At 55.5% G+C, this 19,780-nt stretch overlaps 9 protein-coding genes across 9 annotated transcripts; 4 read left to right on the top strand and 5 right to left on the bottom strand.

Moving 5' to 3' along the window:
- Positions 1–23: 23 nt before the first annotated feature.
- On the bottom strand, positions 24–2,135 carry LTR77_006871 (uncharacterized protein; the record flags this gene model as incomplete). Its single annotated transcript, XM_064804111.1, has 8 exons — positions 24–462; positions 525–714; positions 771–914; positions 968–991; positions 1,054–1,082; positions 1,168–1,804; positions 1,861–1,894; positions 1,944–2,135. The coding sequence occupies 8 exons, from the start codon at positions 2,133–2,135 to the stop codon at positions 24–26; spliced, it is 1,689 nt and encodes a 562-aa protein (XP_064657912.1).
- A 977-nt stretch (positions 2,136–3,112) lies between these two features.
- LTR77_006872 (uncharacterized protein) lies at positions 3,113–4,830 on the top strand (the record flags this gene model as incomplete). The annotated part of the gene is made up of 6 exons (XM_064804112.1): positions 3,113–3,400; positions 3,447–3,526; positions 3,574–3,748; positions 3,801–3,806; positions 4,073–4,495; positions 4,546–4,830. The coding sequence occupies 6 exons, from the start codon at positions 3,113–3,115 to the stop codon at positions 4,828–4,830; spliced, it is 1,257 nt and encodes a 418-aa protein (XP_064657913.1).
- Positions 4,831–5,344: 514 nt separating this feature from the next.
- Positions 5,345–7,983, top strand: LTR77_006873 (uncharacterized protein; the record flags this gene model as incomplete). Its single annotated transcript, XM_064804113.1, has 2 exons — positions 5,345–7,451; positions 7,517–7,983. 2 exons carry the CDS (start codon positions 5,345–5,347, stop codon positions 7,981–7,983), a joined length of 2,574 nt encoding a protein of 857 aa, XP_064657914.1.
- Positions 7,984–8,286: 303 nt separating this feature from the next.
- On the bottom strand, positions 8,287–9,807 carry CUE5 (ubiquitin-binding protein cue5; the record flags this gene model as incomplete). The annotated part of the gene is made up of 2 exons (XM_064804114.1): positions 8,287–9,745; positions 9,797–9,807. The coding sequence occupies 2 exons, from the start codon at positions 9,805–9,807 to the stop codon at positions 8,287–8,289; spliced, it is 1,470 nt and encodes a 489-aa protein (XP_064657915.1).
- Positions 9,808–10,353: 546 nt separating this feature from the next.
- Positions 10,354–12,150, top strand: LTR77_006875 (uncharacterized protein; the record flags this gene model as incomplete). Its single annotated transcript, XM_064804115.1, has 2 exons — positions 10,354–11,952; positions 12,013–12,150. The coding sequence occupies 2 exons, from the start codon at positions 10,354–10,356 to the stop codon at positions 12,148–12,150; spliced, it is 1,737 nt and encodes a 578-aa protein (XP_064657916.1).
- Positions 12,151–13,556: 1,406 nt separating this feature from the next.
- Positions 13,557–14,237, bottom strand: LTR77_006876 (uncharacterized protein; the record flags this gene model as incomplete). The annotated part of the gene is made up of 1 exon (XM_064804116.1): positions 13,557–14,237. The coding sequence occupies one exon, from the start codon at positions 14,235–14,237 to the stop codon at positions 13,557–13,559; it is 681 nt and encodes a 226-aa protein (XP_064657917.1).
- A 248-nt stretch (positions 14,238–14,485) lies between these two features.
- On the bottom strand, positions 14,486–15,233 carry VPS20 (Vacuolar protein sorting-associated protein 20; the record flags this gene model as incomplete). Its single annotated transcript, XM_064804117.1, has 2 exons — positions 14,486–14,713; positions 14,775–15,233. The coding sequence occupies 2 exons, from the start codon at positions 15,231–15,233 to the stop codon at positions 14,486–14,488; spliced, it is 687 nt and encodes a 228-aa protein (XP_064657918.1).
- Positions 15,234–15,438: 205 nt separating this feature from the next.
- Positions 15,439–17,594, top strand: RIX7 (Ribosome biogenesis ATPase rix7; the record flags this gene model as incomplete). The annotated part of the gene is made up of 2 exons (XM_064804118.1): positions 15,439–16,517; positions 16,574–17,594. The coding sequence occupies 2 exons, from the start codon at positions 15,439–15,441 to the stop codon at positions 17,592–17,594; spliced, it is 2,100 nt and encodes a 699-aa protein (XP_064657919.1).
- A 441-nt stretch (positions 17,595–18,035) lies between these two features.
- Positions 18,036–18,405, bottom strand: LTR77_006879 (uncharacterized protein; the record flags this gene model as incomplete). Its single annotated transcript, XM_064804119.1, has 2 exons — positions 18,036–18,230; positions 18,370–18,405. 2 exons carry the CDS (start codon positions 18,403–18,405, stop codon positions 18,036–18,038), a joined length of 231 nt encoding a protein of 76 aa, XP_064657920.1.
- Between the last annotated feature and the right edge of the window lie 1,375 nt (positions 18,406–19,780).

Raw genomic sequence — 19,780 nt, forward strand, 5'->3', positions numbered from 1 at the left:
TGGCACAGTGCGGCCGTCTTAGCTCATCGCCCAAACTCCTCCCTCTTAACCAAAGCAACAGGCGGCAAATACACTTTGTGTCCATACACAAAGTAGTAAATTGTCGCAAACCCCATAATACCAACGTAGATCACAATCGCCCAATTCATCGAAGCCGCCGAGAGCTCCACCAACGCAACCGGAAAGAACGAGAACACATAGATCGGCAGCAGGTAACACAGAGCGATGATGTTGATCGGCAGGCCCCATTTCCCAAGACTCCAGCGTCGAGCAGGAAGAGGTTGGCCGCGCAGACGTTTGAGGATCAGGCAGGATATGACGATTATGTAACTGGTGAGGAGGCTGACGGCTGTGAGTGCGAGGATGGCGTTGAGTGCGACGTAGCTGCCGATGTTGATGAGGGAGAGGAGGCTTGTTACTAGTAGGGAGAGCAGGACTGCGTTGAGGGGGATGTTCCATCCACTGTCCGACCATGGATTAGCATCTCTATGACGTTCTGCAGGAGCTGGTGGTGTAATGCTTACGGTGAGATGTGCGCAACCCATCTGTATCCGGGGACGCCCTTGTCTCTTGCAAAAGACCAGATCTGGCGAGAAGCAGTGGCAACTTCGGCGATGGCGCTGGATGTCAGCGTAAGGATGACGACCAGCGTCATGATGTTCGCGCCGGTGTAAGACTGTGTGGTGTTGTAGAAGATTTGTATGAATGGATATCCTAGAACATGTCAGCCGATCTCCCTCCACGACGCCCTAGAGACTTTTGCCACGTACCAGTAAGACTTCCTAGGACTTCGTTGACATTACCCAGCGTGTAGACCAGGGTAACAGCCATGATGAATCCAAGGACTGCGTTGAAAGTGAAGGACCACAGTAGCGCTTTCGGTAGGGTAGAGCTGGAATCTTTGACCTCCTCAGCTGTCACTGGGTGTTAGCGCTCTAGATCTTGAAGACAGAGCTATGCTTCTCACCCATGTGGACGGCGCAGTCAAAGCCTGCGTACGTTCCGAAACGGTCAGCTGTCAGATCAAATGATGCCACGCTGGGCAACGCGTACCGATGGTAGAGATCACCGGACTTAAAAGTCTTCTCTGTTGTTAGCATAGCTGCAGACGGGTCGATAACAGAACGTTCGGTGTATGCGTGACCGCTTCGCAAGTAGGGGACTTACCCTACCATAGTTGCAGTGCCGGCAGAATTCCAGCCGCCTGCATTCGAAAATTGAAACCAAGCATCATGTGCAGTCGCCCTAGGCGCAAGTGCCCACAACACGGCAATGATGGCAATGAAACCAATCACATGCAACACCAGAAGCAAGAATTCTACCAGTGGTAGTTTCTTCGCCAGCACAGTATTGAAAACGACCGCGAACGCTGCGACGGCCATTGTAAGAAGCGTGCCATGCCAGGACTTTGGGATGTATGTGTCGTCGTTCAGAATGATCAAGCCTTGGATGATGGTTCCCGTGATGAAGCAGATAGCGCAGATGGCTCCTTGCCAGCCGGTGAAGCAGAGCCAGCCTACGATGTAGGAGAGGAACTTTTGAGCCCGTGGGGGCGCGAACTCGGAGACCCTGGCGGAGTGCAGGTCAGTATATGTCTGTATTCTAGAGGGTCGAGACTCAGACCAGTGATATTGTCCACCTGCCGTCGGGGCCATTGATGCCATTTCAGCGAGCGAGAGGTAGACGAAATAGAAGCCGGCGACAACGATTAGAAATCCCCACAGCAAGCCAGCCGTGCCGCCGTCTGTCAACGAAGTGATGATAGTGGTCAGTAGCACCTCCCACGTGGCGACCAGACAACAAGCTATGAAGGATGGTTCTTAGCAAGGTTGTCTTTCGCGGCCAGCTTGCAGGACTAACCAAAGCCGAGTATGCTGAGGAAGTGGAAGTTTCGCTGGCTTGTTAGCATAGCTCGCTGCGTACACTCTTTTGTCGCCGCATACCCTCAGCTCTTGGACCTTGCCCAGCTGTGACATGTCCCTCCTGTCCACATCCGTACCCTGCCATTTCTCCGAGACCATCACTTCTGCCACTCCCATCTCGTCCTCGCCACTGTGAGCAGCCCTCACCTGGTGCGCGTAAGCCACAGGTTTGTCCACCGGCTCCCCGGACGAGCGTGGCATGAGTCCTGCCATGATATCTTGAAGGCACAGAGAATGCAAAGGAAGACTGAGGTGCAGGACAGCGCAGTACGGAGAGGGAGGAGAGAATGGACTCGCGATCTTACGCCTGGAGGAGCTCTCGTCCTCGGTAGAAGAGTCTGTACGACCTGGTCCTTGTACCTACCTTAGCCTGCATGTGAACATGTTTCCATCCCATTGGTGGTGTAACTTGATGGCGCTCTCGCTTCGAAAGTGAGGTGCAGCTTCGATGGGCGCCCACCTCATACCCCTGCGAGGACAGCAGCGATAGCGTCTTAAGCCGCCCGCTCCGGTCCGTCCGTTTGATTAATGCGTGGTTAGCGTGGTTGCATTTCTTTAGCCGGTTGAACGGTTGACAGCTTTCTTCTCGTCCTCATCAGATACACATTGCCATATCAGTTTCGCCTGGCAGCCATTCGGGCTGTGGCCGAGTCTGCGGAACCAGAGAACTTGTAGACCGTCAAGGTTCGAGAGTACGTAAATGGCTAGACGAACAGCTTATAGAGAAAGCATAATCGACGACACGATCCCACCTTGTCCTTGTCCTTCTTCGCCTTGGACGACTTCGACATTCAATGTACTAGGTTTAAGTCTTCCAGTGACTGGCTACCGCCATTGTCACGAGGAACATAGCTATGCGGTACGGTCGAAGCCTTGAAGACACCCTCGAAGATCAGATCGAGCGGACTTTTAGTACTGTTATGAGGTGAAGAGACTCCATTGATTTCGTGAGCCTATGGAGTTGACTACATGTATCAGTCCGGGCGAAAGAGAAAGGGCACCACAAAAGCTAAGTTCATCCGAACCGTGATTACCTTTCATACCCATATGCGACCTCACATCATGACCACCATCCCCACCGTGCGTTCTGCTCAGCTTCACTTCTTGCTTTCTACTCTACCCGGTTTTTGAACTACCATCGCCATCGCCGTTGCCCTGAAATGCAATAGTACCGCCATACATATGCTCCAATGGACTGCCCTTGTGCACTCGTCACGCCTGAAAAGCATGGCAAAAGAGCACTCACTCCAGAGAGCGATACAGCCGAAGGAGATGAGATCATTGTGTCAACTCCCCAAAAGCGCCGCCGAGAGGTTCTGGTCCGGGAGTTGCAAGAGGTTTCGGTCCTGCGTGTAGGCCCCCCGAGGGCCACAAGGAATGCTCCCAACACCGCAGCTCCACGGACACCACTTTCGAAGTCTGCCGCCAGCCGCCGAAGCTTGAAAACTTCCTGCAGCGACTTCCTCGCCGACAGTCCGGTACGAACGCACCGTAGGCCCTCCCCTCAATCTGACTCCTGAAAAGCGGGATCGAGCACAAGAGCCGTACGTAGCTCCGCCAGACAGTGTAGTGCATCTACCACTGGGCGATGGGCTGTTCTTCAGGTGCGTACTTCAGGTGCCATGTCCCTTAATGCCCGCTGACTGTACAGATTCTGGAGCGAGTACTCCCACGGGTACAACTCACCAACCGGATTCGTTGCGGGCAAATACACCGTCTGCAACATCACCTGGGCTGAGCCACCGTCGGTTGCCAGTATCGACCCGGCGGAGTTCTGGAACCACATCAACCCGGCTGAAGACAGGACGGTGTGGCCCTCCCCATTCGTAAGTGCTTGCACCATGATCCGATTTGATTCTCCGCTAACCTACAGCATAGATATCGGTATGCAACTTCTTTCCATGGGCTTTGAGAGACGCACTCAAGTCGGCGAAGAATGGTGTTAAGAACCTGCGAATTTAAGTGATCGGCGTGCGACACCTTGACCACAACGCCGTGTACCACTCACAACCATTGGTGAAAGAGTTGAAAAAGCACTATTCGTTCACCGGAGGCGCCCATCGCTACCAAGGACCTCACGAGTTCTTGATATGGCATAAAGTCAGCACACTGCCTTCACCTCGGGGGACTAGATACTGACCGCTGGGCAGGTGCCAGCCAAAGCCATTCTACACACGTTCAAGCTCAGCGACATGGCAACCTTTGTGAGCAATACTCCTGGAATGGCAGAGGCCCTGCGACTGAACGATTTGATGATGAGAGGCAACTTTCGCTCAACCGTCAGAGAGGTGTTGGGAAGCGCGCGAATCCAGCTCGACGCACGTTTGGCAGCTGGACTTGCGAAGCTTTGTATGTTCGTTGGTCTTTCGACGAAATCGAGCATTGGAAACTTGTCCAACATGGTCTGCGACTTTGTTAAGGGCTGGAACTTTGTTCTCGAGAATAAAGACTCCGATTTGTGGCAAGAGGTAGCTGATGCATTTGTTCATGTGTTCGTGGTGGCGAGCGAGAGGCCAGTCAGTTTCAGCGATCAACTCAAGGTGCAGCATGGATTCTTGGACGGCGTGCGCTGGGTAAGCTCTTCATCTCGACCTTTTACGTATCAAGTGCTAAGCAGTGGCAGGCCAGTGGCGACTTCAACGCCTGGTACAAGCCATGCTTGGCCATTAAGATGCAAGGCAAAGCGACCAAGATCGGTCTCGACGATCCAGCGGCTCTAGTTCTTGCGAACGTGGAGCAGGAGATCCGGTCTACTCGGTCCCAGACTCGAGCACATCGACGAGCACATGATAGGATTCTTCGAGGAGAGCCGACGCGGGCATTGGAGGTGGAAGAGGTCGATCCAGAGCGAGTGTTGCTTGAATCGGGGGGTGATTCTGACGACGATGGGAGTGTATACGAACTGTAGAGGAAAGCGTGTTGTTATAGCGAACCATCTTCTCACGCATTTACTATGAGAGATCATCGCGCGGTATCGTTCTTCTCAATAGCACAGGCTCCCGGGGAGGTGAGCTCTTACTCGTGTATGTACCGTTCTCAATCATCAACGTCCGCCGATGGTCCCTGTTGAACCATTCGAGACGGGATCTCCATACTCAGCAGCAACCTTTCTTGATCATGGGTTTTGTCTTCTCCCTGGAGGTGACTAGAATATGTCGAAGCCTTGGCGGGCCCACTCTTGCACTTCGATCAGCCTTGCGGACTGAAGCTCGCGGACATTTTTATGAGCTTGCCGATCTCGACGACAACCTCACTTCGACACCCACGCTCATTTATATATCGGAGCAGCGCGGGCGCGCGGACAAGGATAACAACTGAACGCACTACTGCTAATACTGCAGGACGAATAGACCGAGCCTCCACAGCTTCCGCATTGAGCTGTCTGGCCTGCCAGGCTATCACGTGTCACACAATCCTCCACCATGGCGGCGAAGCAGCAGTCGCAGTTGCCTTCCAAGGAAGCCTCGCTCTTCCGCCATCTCGTCCAGAACTACGAATCGAAGCAGTACAAGAAGGGTCTCAAGAACGCCGAACAAATCCTGAAGAAGCACCCCAAACATGGCGACACCCAGGCCATGAAAGCGCTCATCCTGAGCAACCAGGGGAAGAACGATGAAGCGTTCGCATTATGCAAAGTGGCGCTCGCAAACTCCATGAAGAGCAACGTCTGCTGGCACGTCTACGGTCTACTATGGCGGCAGATCAAGAACTACCAGGAAGCCATGAAGGCGTACAAGATGGCGTTGAACCTCGACCCGGACAGCACGCAGATACAGCGGGACCTGGCACATTTGCAGGTGCAGATGCGGGACTACAATGGCTTCGTGCAGACGCGGAGGAAGATGTTGCAGGCGAAGCCGCAGTTTAGGCAGAACTGGACTGCGCTGGCTGTGGCGTTGCATTTGAGCGGTGATCTGGCTGGAGCGGAAGATGTGCTGCAGAAGTTTGAACAGACGCTGGAGAAGAATCCGCCGCCGAAGAGTGATATTGAGCACGCGGAGGCGGTGCTGTATAAGAATACCATCATTGCGGAAGAAGGGGAGCTGGAAAGAGCGCTGGAGCATGTGGAGGGCCTGTATAAGTCGGCACTGGACAAGACGTCGGTTATGGAGTACAAAGCAGACTACCTCTTGAGGCTGGATCGAAAGGCAGACGCAGAGGCGGCGTACCGGTTACTGCTCGCGCGGAATCAGGAGAAGAGGGAGTACTACGAGGCACTCGAGAAGGCGCTGGGGCTTGATCGCAGCAAGAGTGAGGATCAGGAAAAGCTTTTGCAGATGTACCAGTCATTCGCGGACCAGAGCGAACGGATAGATGCGGCCAGACGGATACCACTCGATTTCCTAGAAGGTGACGCATTCCGAAAGCACGCAGAGCAATATCTCCGACGCATGTTCAGCAAAGGAATACCCAGTACCTTCGCGAACGTAAAGCAGCTGTACTCGGACCCAGCTAAGAAGCAGACGCTACGAGAACTTGCCGAGAAGCTGCTGTCAGAACAGCCGAGCGCAAACGGAGATGCAGCGCCTGCCCAAGCCAACGGGAGCATCGATGGTGCCAGCAAACCTCAAAAGTCCGATCCGACCACAACATGGCAGCTAAGCGTCAACTACTTCCTCGCACAACACTACGACTACCACCTCTCACGCGACCTCGCAAAAGCCCAACAGTACATCGACAAAGCCATATCCCTCAACCCCTCAGAAACCGATTACACCTACCAAATGACCCGCGCCCGCATACTCAAACACCAAGGCTCCGTCTCCAAGGCCTCCAAAACCATGAACGACGCCCGCGAAATGGACCTTAAAGACCGCTACATCAACACCAAATGCGCCAAATACCAACTCCGCAACAACGAGCACGACACTGCAGTCTCCACCATGGGCCTCTTTACGCGCAAGGAAGCCGTTGGTGGCCCCTTAGGCGACCTGACGGATATGCAATGCGTCTGGTTCCTGACCGAGGACGGCGAGTCGTACCTCCGCCAAGGCAGACTCAGTCTCGCGCTCAAACGCTTCAAGACTGTCTACGACGTCTTCGAGACCTGGACGGACGACCAATTCGACTTCCACTCCTTCAGCTTGCGCAAGGGCATGGTGCGAGCGTATGTGGATATGATTCGGTGGGAGGACGGGTTGCGGGAGCATCCTTTCTTCTCGCGCGCAGCGCTTTCGGCGATAAGGGTGTACTGTATGCTGTTCGACAAGCCGGAACTCGCATCGCAGTCGCATCTGAATGGCGTAGCGGGGGAGAGCAACGCGGAGAAGAAGAAAGCGGCGAAAAAAGCGCGGAAGGAGGCTGAGAGGGTGGAGGCGGAGAAGAAAGCTAAGGCTGCGAAAGCGCCACAGCCAAAGGCGGATGACGAGGGTTCAGTGAAGAAGGAGGATACAGACCCGAACGGGCTGGAACTGGTGAAGACGGACAAACCGCTCGAGGAGGCGATGAAGTACGTCGCGCCGCTGCTGGAGTTGAGCCCGAAGACGCTTGAGCACCAGATCGCTGGGTTCGGGGTGTTTATTCGTCGGAGTGAGTCCTTTCCCTCCCACCACCACCACCACCACTTCCATCAAAACTTGCTAACGATGCCACAGAAAAGTACCTCCCAGCCCTCAAATGCCTCCTCGCCGCCCGCGCCCTCGACCCCTCCCACCCGCGCTGCCACGAACTTTCCGGCCGTCTGCAGTTCGCTCTGCAAAATTTCTCGGAACCGCTGCCCGAAAAAGCTCAGTCCGTCGTGGACGCGACGTTCCTCTCCACCCTCCCCTCCCAACCGATCGCAGACGTGAACGAAGCTTTCCTACAAGCGAACAAGGACTCAGCGCCGCACGTGCACTCTGCGGTGAGGCTACGGTATGCGCTTAAAGCTGACGAGGAGGCGAGGAAGAGGGGCGTGCAGGATCTGTTGGCGAGTTTGGGGGCGGAGGGGACGAGTTGGGAGGAAGCGCTGGAGGGGCTGCGGGTATTGGGGGAGATTGAGGCGGATGCGGAGGCGAGGGGGGAGTATGTGAAGGCTGCGAGGGAGCGGTGGGGGCAGGCGGAGGTGTTTGTTGTGTCGTAGGGAACAGAGATGGGTGTGAAGAGAAGGCGAGAGGAGGTTTTGGGACTGAGGGGCTGCCATGGCTGCTGTTGAACGTGTTGTGACGTGGAAGCAGCGCAGGCTCGTGGCCTGCTGGATTACGAACAGACCTAGTGAACTGATTGCGAGGTGTGAGACACGAGGAGGGTCTCGAGGCGGCGATGTGCATAGCGGAGGCTTGGTCGTATACGGCACAGATGAAAACATGAACACAATCAATCAATGTCCATCCCTCATCGATTCCAAACGACTGTCATCTCCCGTGCCCTATGAGAATCTACCAACCTACTCCTTCTTCCCACCCCCAGCCGCAAGCAACTCCTCCATATCCTTATTCTTCGTCCCCGTCAACTGCTGCGCCTCGGGCCCCTCCCCACTTCCCCCCGCACTGACACTATTCCGCGCCGCCTCCTTCAACCTCGCACTATCCTCCTTCCTCAAATCCTCCCCCTTCTCCCCTTCCTCGTCATCCCCGAGAGAGAAGGGATCATTATCCTCCTCCGGATTCGGCGCCACGGACGTCAGCGGCTGCCACTTCTTGCTCTTCTCCCCCTCTTGTCCGGAAGAAGAAGCGGAGCGCTCCGCTGCGTCGACCTCGTCGATGGGTCCCGAGGGGGCTTGCGGGGCGGATTTGAAGAGGTCCGGGTTCGGGGCTTTGCGGGAGGAAGTGCGCGGGGGCATGGCGGGCGCGGATTCCTCGTCGCGGAGCTCGAGGCGCTCGAACTCGTCGTCGTTGAGTTCGTGGGGGTCGGCGTCGTAGCGCGTGGCTTCCGTGCTGCGGCGGGTGGCGCTCTGCGCTTCGGCTTGCTTGCGGATGCCGCGGAGTTGGTCGCTCTGGCTGGGGCCGAAATTCTGGCGGCCGAGGAATTTGTCTTGGTCTTGACGGCTGGTGCCTGCACCGTAGAGGTCTTCCTCGTCTTCGTCGCCTTCTTCGCCGTCGATGCGTTTTTTGAACGTGGTGATCCAGCTGTTGACTTTCTTCTGCGTTTCGAAGAAGCCTTGTTGGATGTTGCGGCCGATTTCGGGGAGGTCGTCGTCGAAGAAGTTGCGCTCGGGGGAGGGCGAGTAGCCGCGCTGTTGGGGCTGGGCGTTGACGCCGCGGCGCCCGGGTTCGCGTTGGTTGTAGCGGGTTTGGGAGCGCGGGGTTTCGGTGTTGTAGTGTTCGGCGAGTTGGCGAGCGTAGCGCTCGTCGGCTTCGAGTTGCGAGACGGGCTCGCGTTGGGCTGGGCGAGGTGGGCGTGGAGGGGCGGCGGGTTCTTGTTCAGCGACGAAGCTGGGGTCGCTCATGCCGAGGAGGGCGTTGAAGGCGGGCTCGACTTTGCCGCCGCTGGCGTTGAGGACGGCCTTGACGACTTTGGTGTCGATGGAGGGGAAGGCTTCAATGAGCGTGTTCTCCGCCTGCTGTTGGGGGCTGAGTGGCCGAGGGGGTTTGGCTGGGGGAGGAGCGTCGTCTTGCGGGTCTTGGAAGGAGACGCTCTTGCGGGCGGAGTGAGGTCTCTGGGTGGGTGTCTCGTGGCCCATTGGAGATACTCGGCCGGTCTCTTGCTCGGGAGCGTCGTCGTCGAAGTCCAGCTCTTCGCGTGTTGTCGCTGACTCCTCTCGCTCCTTCAGTGGGGAGACTGGTGGTGCTTCCGCCATTGCGCTTCTCCTATTCGATCGGATATCTTCTTCGTCGGGTGCTCTATACTTTCGAGCGATTGAGATGCTGCTGAGGGTAACAATGTACAGCAGTGAAGTTGTCGTTCTGTCAAGAAAACATTCGTCGTTGGTTGCCTTCATGTTCTAAAGCTCCAACAGCTTCGTCATGCCTTGGCGGTCAGATGCAGGGTCTGTTTGGACTTCACTTCTTCCATCTTCACAAGCGCCGAAGATAGACCGACTATATTGCATCGTGTGAGCGCCGCTATGGCCTGAAACACAGCAGAACGACCTTGTCCCTCGCAATGTCCACCAAAGTCATAGCAAGTAGGATGACACCCATTTGACCACAACACCTACGACAACGATACAGGTTCAATGGCAGATACCGATACCTTCATTCCAGGCCTCCATCAACCATCATCACTGCTCCCAATCGCTCGACACCGAGATGGCCTCCTATTTACCATCGAGAACAATGCTGTGACCATCCTCATCGGCCAGACCGGCAGTGGCAAGACAACCCAATTACCACAGTACCTCGAAAGCGCAGGGTGGTGCAACGATGGCAAAATCATCGCTGTCACGCAGGCAAGTCAATTGATCTTCCCCTCGATCTGGAGGTTGTCGTTGTGTTGTTGACGCATCATCTTACAGATCCCTTAGCCCAGGAGAGTCGCCGCTACGACAGTCGCCAAACGAGTGGCAGAGGAGATGCGGTGTCAGCTTGGTCAGGATGTTGGCTACTCGATCCGATTTGAGGACGTGACTTCTGAGAAGACGAAGATCAAGTTCTTGACCGACGGGCTGCTTCTGAGGGAGGCGCTGGTGGATCCGCTGCTGAGCAGGTACTCGGTGATTATGGTAGATGAGGCGCACGAGCGGAGTCTGAGCTCGGATGTCTTGCTGGGTGTGCTGAAGAAGGTCATGAGGCGACGATCGGAGTTGCGGATCGTTGTCAGTTCTGCAACGCTGGATGCCGAGAACTTCCTGCGCTTCTTCTCGAGCGGAGGTGACGATGAGCAGAATGGGGCGACTGGTAACGGAAGCATTGTCAGCGTCGAGAGCAGAGCTTTTCCGGTCGACATCCACTATCTCTCGGAACCTTGTGAGAACTACGTGGAGCGGGCGATACGAACAGTCTTCGAAATCCATGCTTCAGAACCAGAAGGCGACATTCTCCTCTTTCTCACCGGCCGCGAAGAGATCGAAACCGCTGTCGACATGATCGCGGAGCGAATGCAAGCACTGCCACCACACACCGACAAACTTCTATCACTACCCCTTTACGCCGGCCTACCCGTTGAACAGCAAATGTACGTCTTCGAACCTGCTCCCGAACAAACCCGCAAAGTCATCTGCGCCACGAACATCGCCGAGGCCAGCGTCACCATCTCCGGAATCGTCTATGTGATTGACTCCAGCTTCGTCAAACTCCGCGCATACAACCCCCAAACTGGCATCGAAACCCTCACCGCCACCCCCATCTCCAAAGCTTCCGCAACCCAGCGAGCTGGCCGTGCTGGCCGCACGAAAGCTGGCAAGTGCTACCGCTTGTGCACGGAAGCCGCACACTCTAGCCTCGCCGACACCACCGTCCCGGAAATCCAACGCTCCAACCTCGCCCCCACCATCCTACAGCTCAAAGCCCTCGGCATAGACAACATAGCCCGCTTCGACTTCCTCACCCCGCCGCCCTCCGACCTCATCATCCGCGCCCTCGAGCTCCTGTACTCCTTAGGTGCCCTAGACGACTACGCTAAACTCACCAAACCCCTCGGGACCCGCATGGCCGAATTAGCAGTAGAGCCTATGCTAGCGAAATGTCTCCTCTCCTCCCCGGACTTCGGGTGCTTGAGCGAGATGCTCACGATCGCAGCGATGACGAGTCTCCAAGGCAATGTCTGGTTCAGCCACGACGAGAAGCGCAAAGAGGAGAGCGCACGCCGGAAATTCGCGGTCGAGGAGGGGGATCATTTGACCCTGCTGAACGTCTACACCGCTTTCATCACGAAGGGCAAAAAAGACATGAAGTGGTGCCAGCAGCACTACCTAAACTTCAAATCCATGACGCGAGCCGTCAGCGTGCGAAACCAGCTACGTCGGTATCTCGAGCGCTTCGGCATCGACGTCTCGGAGTCGTTGGCGCAGCAGCCCGTGGGGAAGGTAGGAGGAATGCCGATGGAAGAGCAGGTGCGGCGGTGTCTGACGAGCGGGTATTTCGCGCATGCGGCGAGGATGGCGGCGGATGGGACGTTTAGGAGTGTCAGTGGGGATGTGGTGTTGCATGCGCATCCTGGGAGTTTGATGTTTGTGAGTACCACCAAGAGTGAAGGTGGAAAGAGGGGGATGTGCTTGCTGACGTGCGTGTAGAACAGGAAAGCGGATTGGGTTGTTTTTGGTGAGGTGGTGGAGACGGGGGAGAAGACGTTTATTAGGGATGTGACGAAGATTGAGAAGGGGTGGTTGATGGAGTATGCGCCGGAGTATTATCGTGTGAGGGGGGCTTAGGTAGAGGGGTAGTGGTTTGCTTTCAGGAGCGCAGTCACGTGCAGGCCTTCACCTGAACCCCTAAGCCTCCTGCCTCCCTCCCCGGGTTTCGTGAAAGATGCAGACCTTCTTGTGCCCTTCTCCTCAAAGCCCTCAGCTTCCCACCTTTGGAAGTAAGGAAAGTATTGTAGAAACATGCTTTCACAATCACATGCAGTCCTTCACCTGAACCACCGAACCCCCTGCCTCACCCTCTCCGCCCTTCAAAGACGCAGAGCTTCCACGCCGTCGTCCACGAAGCCTCTACCCCCAACCGTGCCCCACCGCAACTCCTTCACACCCTACTCCCCTCACCACACAGCCAAATGAAGTGACATCGCCCATCCCGTGCTTCCATCCCGGCCCAACCTCGGCCCCCCTCTCCCCTCCCAATAATTACTTATCCCAAAATCCCACCTCTATCTCAAGCAAGCCGCAGGCGGTAAATAATCATGCACTTAGATCCCAAACGGGCAGACATGGGTCCTTAGCATTCTAATCAAATACTAAGGGAGGTCATCGGGCTTTCATTAAGCCCTTCGACCCCCTATCAAAGTCGAAGCATTGTAGTGGTCGAACCTACACTGCATCACGTGGAAGACTCACGTAACGGAGTGGGTTCGAAGCTTGAGATCTCCCCATGCTGATAGAGGTTGGGTTGGAAAGAGATGTGGTATGGGATATACCTTGGTATTTGAAAAAAAAAAAAAAACCAGAAAAAAGAAAATCCAGTGGAAAAATGGAGGATTAGTACATAGAAAAGAAAAAATGTAAACCTTTCACTGGTGGTTTAGTCTCTCCCAATATGGGAGTTGTTCCTTTGTCTTTTTCTGGTCCTTCCTTTTGTTGGAGGGACTTGGGAGACCGGTCACACTTACGAGCAGTAATATCATTGCACTCATCTTGACAAACAGCAGAAGGCCGAGGGGTGGAGTATCTTTTTGACATGCGCCATGTTACGCTCATGCCATCTACTTACTGACTTAGGTACGATGTCGCTCTGACAGCGACTGGCCACCAGTCAGGCTTTGCCTTTGCAAAGCTTTGCTTGGCCTCCTTTGCCGCCTACCTTCACGCCCGAGTTGCTTTGCTTGCTTGGTGTGAGCGTCTTGCTTTCGTGCCCCTGTTCGCTGTGCTTCTCCGCAACCTGGGCCTCCATCCGATGTCTTCTACCGACTGCATGGTGCTGAGGCTACCTGCTGTCCATCTGACTTGGCCATGGCCACGGCCTCTCGGGACTCAGGCAGTACTCACGACTGAGTGGCGGATCTGCGTTGATCGTACGGCACCGCTCGCATCCCCCTTATCCAGCTTTTGGGAGCAACACTCAGGCCTCCCAACACAAGCCCCGCATCTTGACGCTTTCAATAAACGCAGCATGCACCACCTCACATCCCATCCCTCCCCCCAGCCCCACCAATGCTACTCCCCACCCCCTGCCCAACCCCACTCGCCAACTTATGATCCTGCGGATTCGCCGCCGCCTCGTACAAAAAGTTGACCGGCTCCCTGCTTAACTTCATCCACTCGCCCTTGAAGCCCAGATAACTGATCCTCGTCTCGTCTTCCTCGCCTCTACCCCAGTTGTCCTCGAAGAACAGATCCAACGACCGGACGGTGTTGAAGAGAGCCCGCTTGACGGGAATCTCTTGTACATCGTTCGACTGCGAGAGCTCCAGCTTTTGGGTTGGCGCGAGATCGGCGGCGGTGGAGAAGTCGAGGTTGTCGCGGTTTACGTGGACTTTGAGCGTTAAGGGGGCGCTGTCGGTGTTGGAGGTGCGGATGAGGATGGAGTGGAGGCGGATTTGTGCTGTGAATGGGATGTGCATGAGTAGTTGTTCGTCGGCGTCGCTTTTGAGCTCGGGTTCGGGGTTGAGTCGATCGGTCCATGTCTTCTGGACTATCTTTGAGCCGGAGCGGGGGGAGGATTCATTGAGAGTGTTGATGGCAGAAAAGTCGACCTGCTCGTAGATGTGGTTCTGGAGGGCGGGAGTGAGGTCGTCCGTGTGGTCATGTGCCGCGCCCTCGGAATGGTCATGGTGATCGTGCTCGTCATGACAATGGGACATTTTCGTTTCTCGTGAATGGCGTTGCTGGCCAGCAGCTTTGAACCTGAATTGTCGTACTTTTGAAGTTCAGATGAAGTTCACTTTCACTTTAGAACGTGGGGGAACCACGAATTGAGCGCCTCATCACGTGCGCAATGCTCTTGAGCTTGGCTTATGAAAGGACTCGTATACAGCATTGCAGAAGGCTGGAAGGCCCTGGGTATCTCAAACGTAGCGCTAACAACAAGAACATGCCACCCCCACCAGCATCATGCAGCAATCGGCTCTGACTGCCGCGCTGCCCTTTCTTTCCGCCGTCTTTTCGCTTTCTCTTCTGGCGTCTCCTGCGGTACGTCTGGCAGGTCTTCTCTGACAGCTGTTGGCGCGTCCGGCATGCTTGGTACGGCAGCGGCTTCTCTCTCCATAGCCTCGAGCTCATCCTCCACCTCGTCTTCGTCCTGGTTGGACATCTTGCCGCCTAGCATCTCGTTGATTTCCTGCACAGCGTTAGGAAGGGCTCAAGACCAATCATAAAACCGTCCATATGCTGTCAATTACCTTCTGATATGCCTGGGCCTCTTCACTCTCGCCCATAATCATCTCCACCTTCTCCAGGCCGCCCATCTCTTTATGTATCTCCTTCAACACCGCCGTGCCCTGTTGTAGTCCATACACCACATCCTTCTGAACAAGCGCAAACTCCACATCGCTCGTCAACGCCTCCAACTGCGCCAGTTGTTGGTCTGTCTTGGCCAATAGCGACTCTTGATACTTCTTGCGCCGTAATGCCAATAAAGCTCTCTGCTTATTGCCAGTCCGCAAGCATTCCTTCGCAATATCGTGCTCTCGAGAGGTAATCACCGCGATGCGTTTCTGGTACTGCTGAAGCTTATCTCGCTGGTTCTTCATGTCCAGTATCGCACTATCAGTGAGTGAGCTGGCGGCAGATTCACTGGCTTCGGGGAGAACGTACCGGTCCTGTGCAGATATCTTGTTCGAGCTGCCCGAGTTCCCCATCTTCGCGAAAACCTCACAAGGCGACCGAAACACCCACGAGAGACTGGTTATTACGACGGAGAAGAGGCCGAGTGGCTATCACCAACGTCACATGCAGCCAGCCGGGGTTAAGGTTTTCTCGCTAATCTAGCGCTCCACGTGGAGACAAGGATTAAATTTACACCAGATTCGTGCGGAGCGCCGCTTCTCCAACATCGAAAATATTATGGCGCGACTGCAGGGTGCGCTGGACAACGAAGTGCACGTCGCGGTTCAGAGATTCTTACAAGACGGTGCCAAACCAGACGTCGATGTGCTATATACGGCCATACAAAAATCGAACTCGTCCCTCAAGCGAAGGCCAAAGAAGCTACTGCACGGAAGCCTAGAGCGTGTGCTGGACTTCCTCGACGTCAAAGAATCGAGCGACTCCGAGGCCGAAATTGAGCAGAGGGTATTATCAACCGCTACAGATGCGAGTGCTATGAACCGATCTCTGAGAATGAACCTCGCCGCCCCCTCCAGTCCCCAGCCGGTGAATGGTGATCAGCCTCAGAAGCGCCAGCGACTGCCGAACGGTGAGCCCGTTCTCAAGCGCCGAAAGCCAGATGCCGCCAGTACAGCGCCGCCAGAAGGGCTCTCCCTGAGAGACATTGGGGGGATGAACGAAGTGCTTGGCCAGCTGAAGAAGTCTCTGGTCTGGCCTCTCCTCTTCCCTGGCAAATACAATGCCATGAAGGTCAAGCTCCCAAATGGTATCCTGCTCCACGGACCACCGGGATGCGGCAAGACCATGATTTCTCGAGCTCTCGCCTCCGCTATGGGCTTGCCTTTCGTGGAGATACTGGGACCATCGATTGTTTCTGGTATGAGTGGTGAGAGCGAGAAGGCCATCAGGGAAAGATTCGACGAAGCGAAAAGGAATGCGCCGTGTCTCATATTCATGGACGAGATCGATGCTATTGCGCCGAAGCGGGATACCAGTCAGTCGCAAATGGAGAAGAGGATTGTTGCACAGCTGTTGGTTTCTATGGACGAACTGGAGCGCGACACTACAAAGCCTGTTATGGTTCTAGCGACTACAAATCGACCGGACAGCCTTGACCCTGCGCTCAGGAGAGGAGGCAGGTTTGACACAGAGATCAATATCGGCGTTCCCAACGAGCAGGTGCGGCGGTCTATCCTTCAAGCGCAAACTCGAGAAGCTCCACTGGCCGATGACGTGGATTTCAAGAAGCTGGCGAAGATGACAGCAGGCTTCGTTGGAGCCGACCTCCACGACCTGGTTAGCAAGGCTGGCTCATGGTAAGTTCGCCCTTCTCCGAGTCCGATACAACTTAGGCGCTAACGACGCTCTGTAGGCAATTGGAGCGCTACTTCACTGCGATGGAGAACCAGGTTTACGAGCAGTCCATGAATCTGGACCACTCAGAAGAGGTGGACTCCATCTACAACATTATCAAGCGAGCCACCAGGAACGACCTCGAAGAACCAGACGAATATGACATGAGCATGACCATGGAGGCATTCCTAGCAGTGTTGCCTGCAATCACCCCCTCCTCGAAACGAGAAGGATTCGCAACCATCCCCGACGTCTCATGGAACGATATCGGTGCGCTCGAGAACGTCAGGAAGGAGCTCCAAGTGGCCATTGTCGAGCCCATTACACATCCAGAGAAATATGCAGCGCTGGGCATCACTTCTCCGTCCGGCGTACTACTTTGGGGCCCACCTGGGTGTGGAAAGACTCTTCTGGCAAAGGCTGCTGCGGCGGAGAGCAAGGCCAACTTCATATCAGTCAAGGGGCCGGAGCTGCTCAACAAGTTCGTGGGAGAGTCGGAAGCAGCCGTGCGTCGGGTGTTCACTCGTGCCCGCTCAAGCGTGCCTTGTGTTATCTTCTTCGATGAGCTAGATGCCCTAGTGCCAAGACGAGGTGAGGAAGGCTCCGAGGCCAGTTCACGAGTGGTAAATACCCTCCTTACCGAACTCGACGGCCTCGACGACCGTGAAGGCATCTACGTAATCGGCGCCACCAACCGTCCAGACGTAATCGACGACGCCATGCTCCGCCCCGGCCGGCTCGGAACCCGCCTTTTCGTCGATCTCCCAGGCGCGAACGAACGAGCTGAGATTCTCCGAGCGCTGGTGCGTGGCAGACCTATTGCGAGCTTGGAGAAGGTGGACGACATCGCTCGCGGCTGCGAGGGGTTCAGTGGGGCAGATCTGAAGGCTTTGCTCAGAGCGGCGGGAGAGAGCGCTATTCTCCGCGAAGCTAGCAGTGTTGATGAGCATGACTTTGAGTACGCGAGGGGCAAGGTCGCCGGGTCGGTGGGGAATATGGATAAGTACTACAGGTTGAAGAAGAAGTTTGGGAATCGGTAGGGCGGTTGAGATTGGGTTCTCCGAGATGGCAACTGGCACTTCGGAGCGGTGTGAAGTGCTTTTGGCTCGATGATGAGCTCGAGAAGGGTGTTTGTTGCTACCTCTATCAATTGTCCTGCATTGCCAAGCTACGTCACGTGCACTGCTACATCCGGCTAGCGTAAACCCTGCTCCGACCTCATCTTTCCCGACCTCTGCTCTCTGTCCTGCTTTCACACAACCTCAACAACGCACTGTACGGGATTCTGCGGTACATGAGGACGCATGCCGCTGTCAAGGTGTTCAGGCTCGCGTGAAGCTCGTACGTCAGGCAACAATGACAAAGTTCACAGCGCCATGGGAACAAGTGGGTAAGCAACAGTGCACGTATCAACCAGAGCGGAGCGAGAGGTAAGCGACGATTCCATTGCAGTAAAAAGTTTCTCTGCAGTGCCCTTTGTGCTACAAGCACCATCTTCTCCGCAGAGCAATTCGGTCGCAAAATGGAACCTTCTGCTCTCCACCAGAAGCGTCCATCTTCACGTACCCGATGCCAGCACAGCTCTTCCGTTCGAAGCCGACGGTGATTCGTTCTGGTTTCGTCGGGAGACTGTCCGGCTCGGAGCGGAGGGCGGACGCTTTGAAATGGCGAGCGGCCTAGAGAGCAGAAAAACTGTTAGCCACAACAGTGACCGGCAGGGCCGCCCATTAACGAGTGCTTTTTTTCATTAACGACCGAAGTCTCAGATGAGCTTGACTGCTAGCGATGCGAATCATTTAGGTTGGGGACACCTACCTCTTGGATGTCGTCGTCGCTGGGAGGGCACGACATCTGGACAGAGGAGGCGAACGAGGGCGGTGCCGATATTCGTTCGACAGACCGGCGACATGAACGAGCTTACCTCCCGGCATTCGGCACCTGCTGCGGAGCTGTCGTCGGCGATCGAAGAGACCTAAAAGAGCAGAAAAAAGTCAGCCGCGATGCGACTGAGCAGGGCCTTCCTCGGCGCCGGGATTTTCATCAACGACCGAAGTCTCAGATTGAAACACGTTGGGGGGAAAGTGAGGCTTTCTCCGGCCTCATGGGGATAGGTGACCTGCCTTTTGGGTGCCATCTTTGCTGCATGGGCGTATTGTCCGGAGGGAACACAGAGAGTCAGCTGCTAGACTTGCTCGTGGGTGCTGGACCGGGAAGCAAGCGGAGTGCCCATGTTCCTTGGACCGGTCTGCGGCATTGGCCAAGCTTGTCTGCATGCCATGGACTTGTCGCTGATCGGACGAGGAACATGGGAACCTAAAGAAAGCAGAAAAAAGTCAGCCGCGGTGCGACTGAGCAGGGCCTTCCCTCAGCTTTTCGAATTTCATCAACGAGAGTGGCACAAGACCACCGTCTCAGATTCTTCTAATTGTCCATGGAATTGACTCCACAGAGCCTCAGGTGGAAAGGACACCTGCCTGGTTGTTCCCGCCGCTCTTGCCAAAGACCAATGATGAGATCCCGTCAACAGTGCTGGGCGAGTCGATCGCTCAAGGACGTGGCGTGCTGAGGTCTCGGGTGGAGTGCAGTGCGGGCGCCAGGCGTTCGGTGGGTGGCAGCGATCTGCCGATAGGGATGTCAGTCTATGGAGGCCATGATTGGGATGACAACTTGCCTTGTGCAATGCAACGGGCGTGAACGGCAGGACTTCCGGCTGACGAGCCGCCCTTCGAGCCGAGAGAAGAGTCCTGCCGGGTCAGGGCGTCAGCTGTCAGGCTGAGAAAAATACCATGGATCCCTCAGAAGTTGCATTCCACGCAACGTCTTTTTTTCCCGCACTGGCGACCCGTTTGGCCATCGTCTTGGAAATCCTTCGATTCTGTCATCATTGGGGGTCACCTACCGATGGACGCTGATGGGCCGGCGTCCGAGTCGGAGAGGAGCCTGTTCTGGAGGTGTCAGCGTTCTCTTGGAATGACAGTGTTGTCTCAGGATTCTTCGGCGATGACAGACCTGTGATGAGATGCGTCGGGAGACGGCTTGCTGGACGAGATGATCGACGGCTTGCTGCAATGACGAAGACTGAGGTCTGGGGCTGAATTTGGACTGATCGAGGACAGATGAAAGGCAGGGCAGCCTGAGCAAAGCAGAGTTGGGTCGAGATCATGAGGAAAGGAAAAGAAGTGAGTGTAGAGAGGAGACGGATTTGATTTTTGAATGGGCTATGGAG

Source organism: Saxophila tyrrhenica (genome assembly GCF_035928015.1).
Source record: "Saxophila tyrrhenica strain CCFEE 5935 chromosome Unknown scaffold_10, whole genome shotgun sequence".
Classification (NCBI taxonomy): domain Eukaryota; kingdom Fungi; phylum Ascomycota; class Dothideomycetes; order Mycosphaerellales; family Extremaceae; genus Saxophila; species Saxophila tyrrhenica.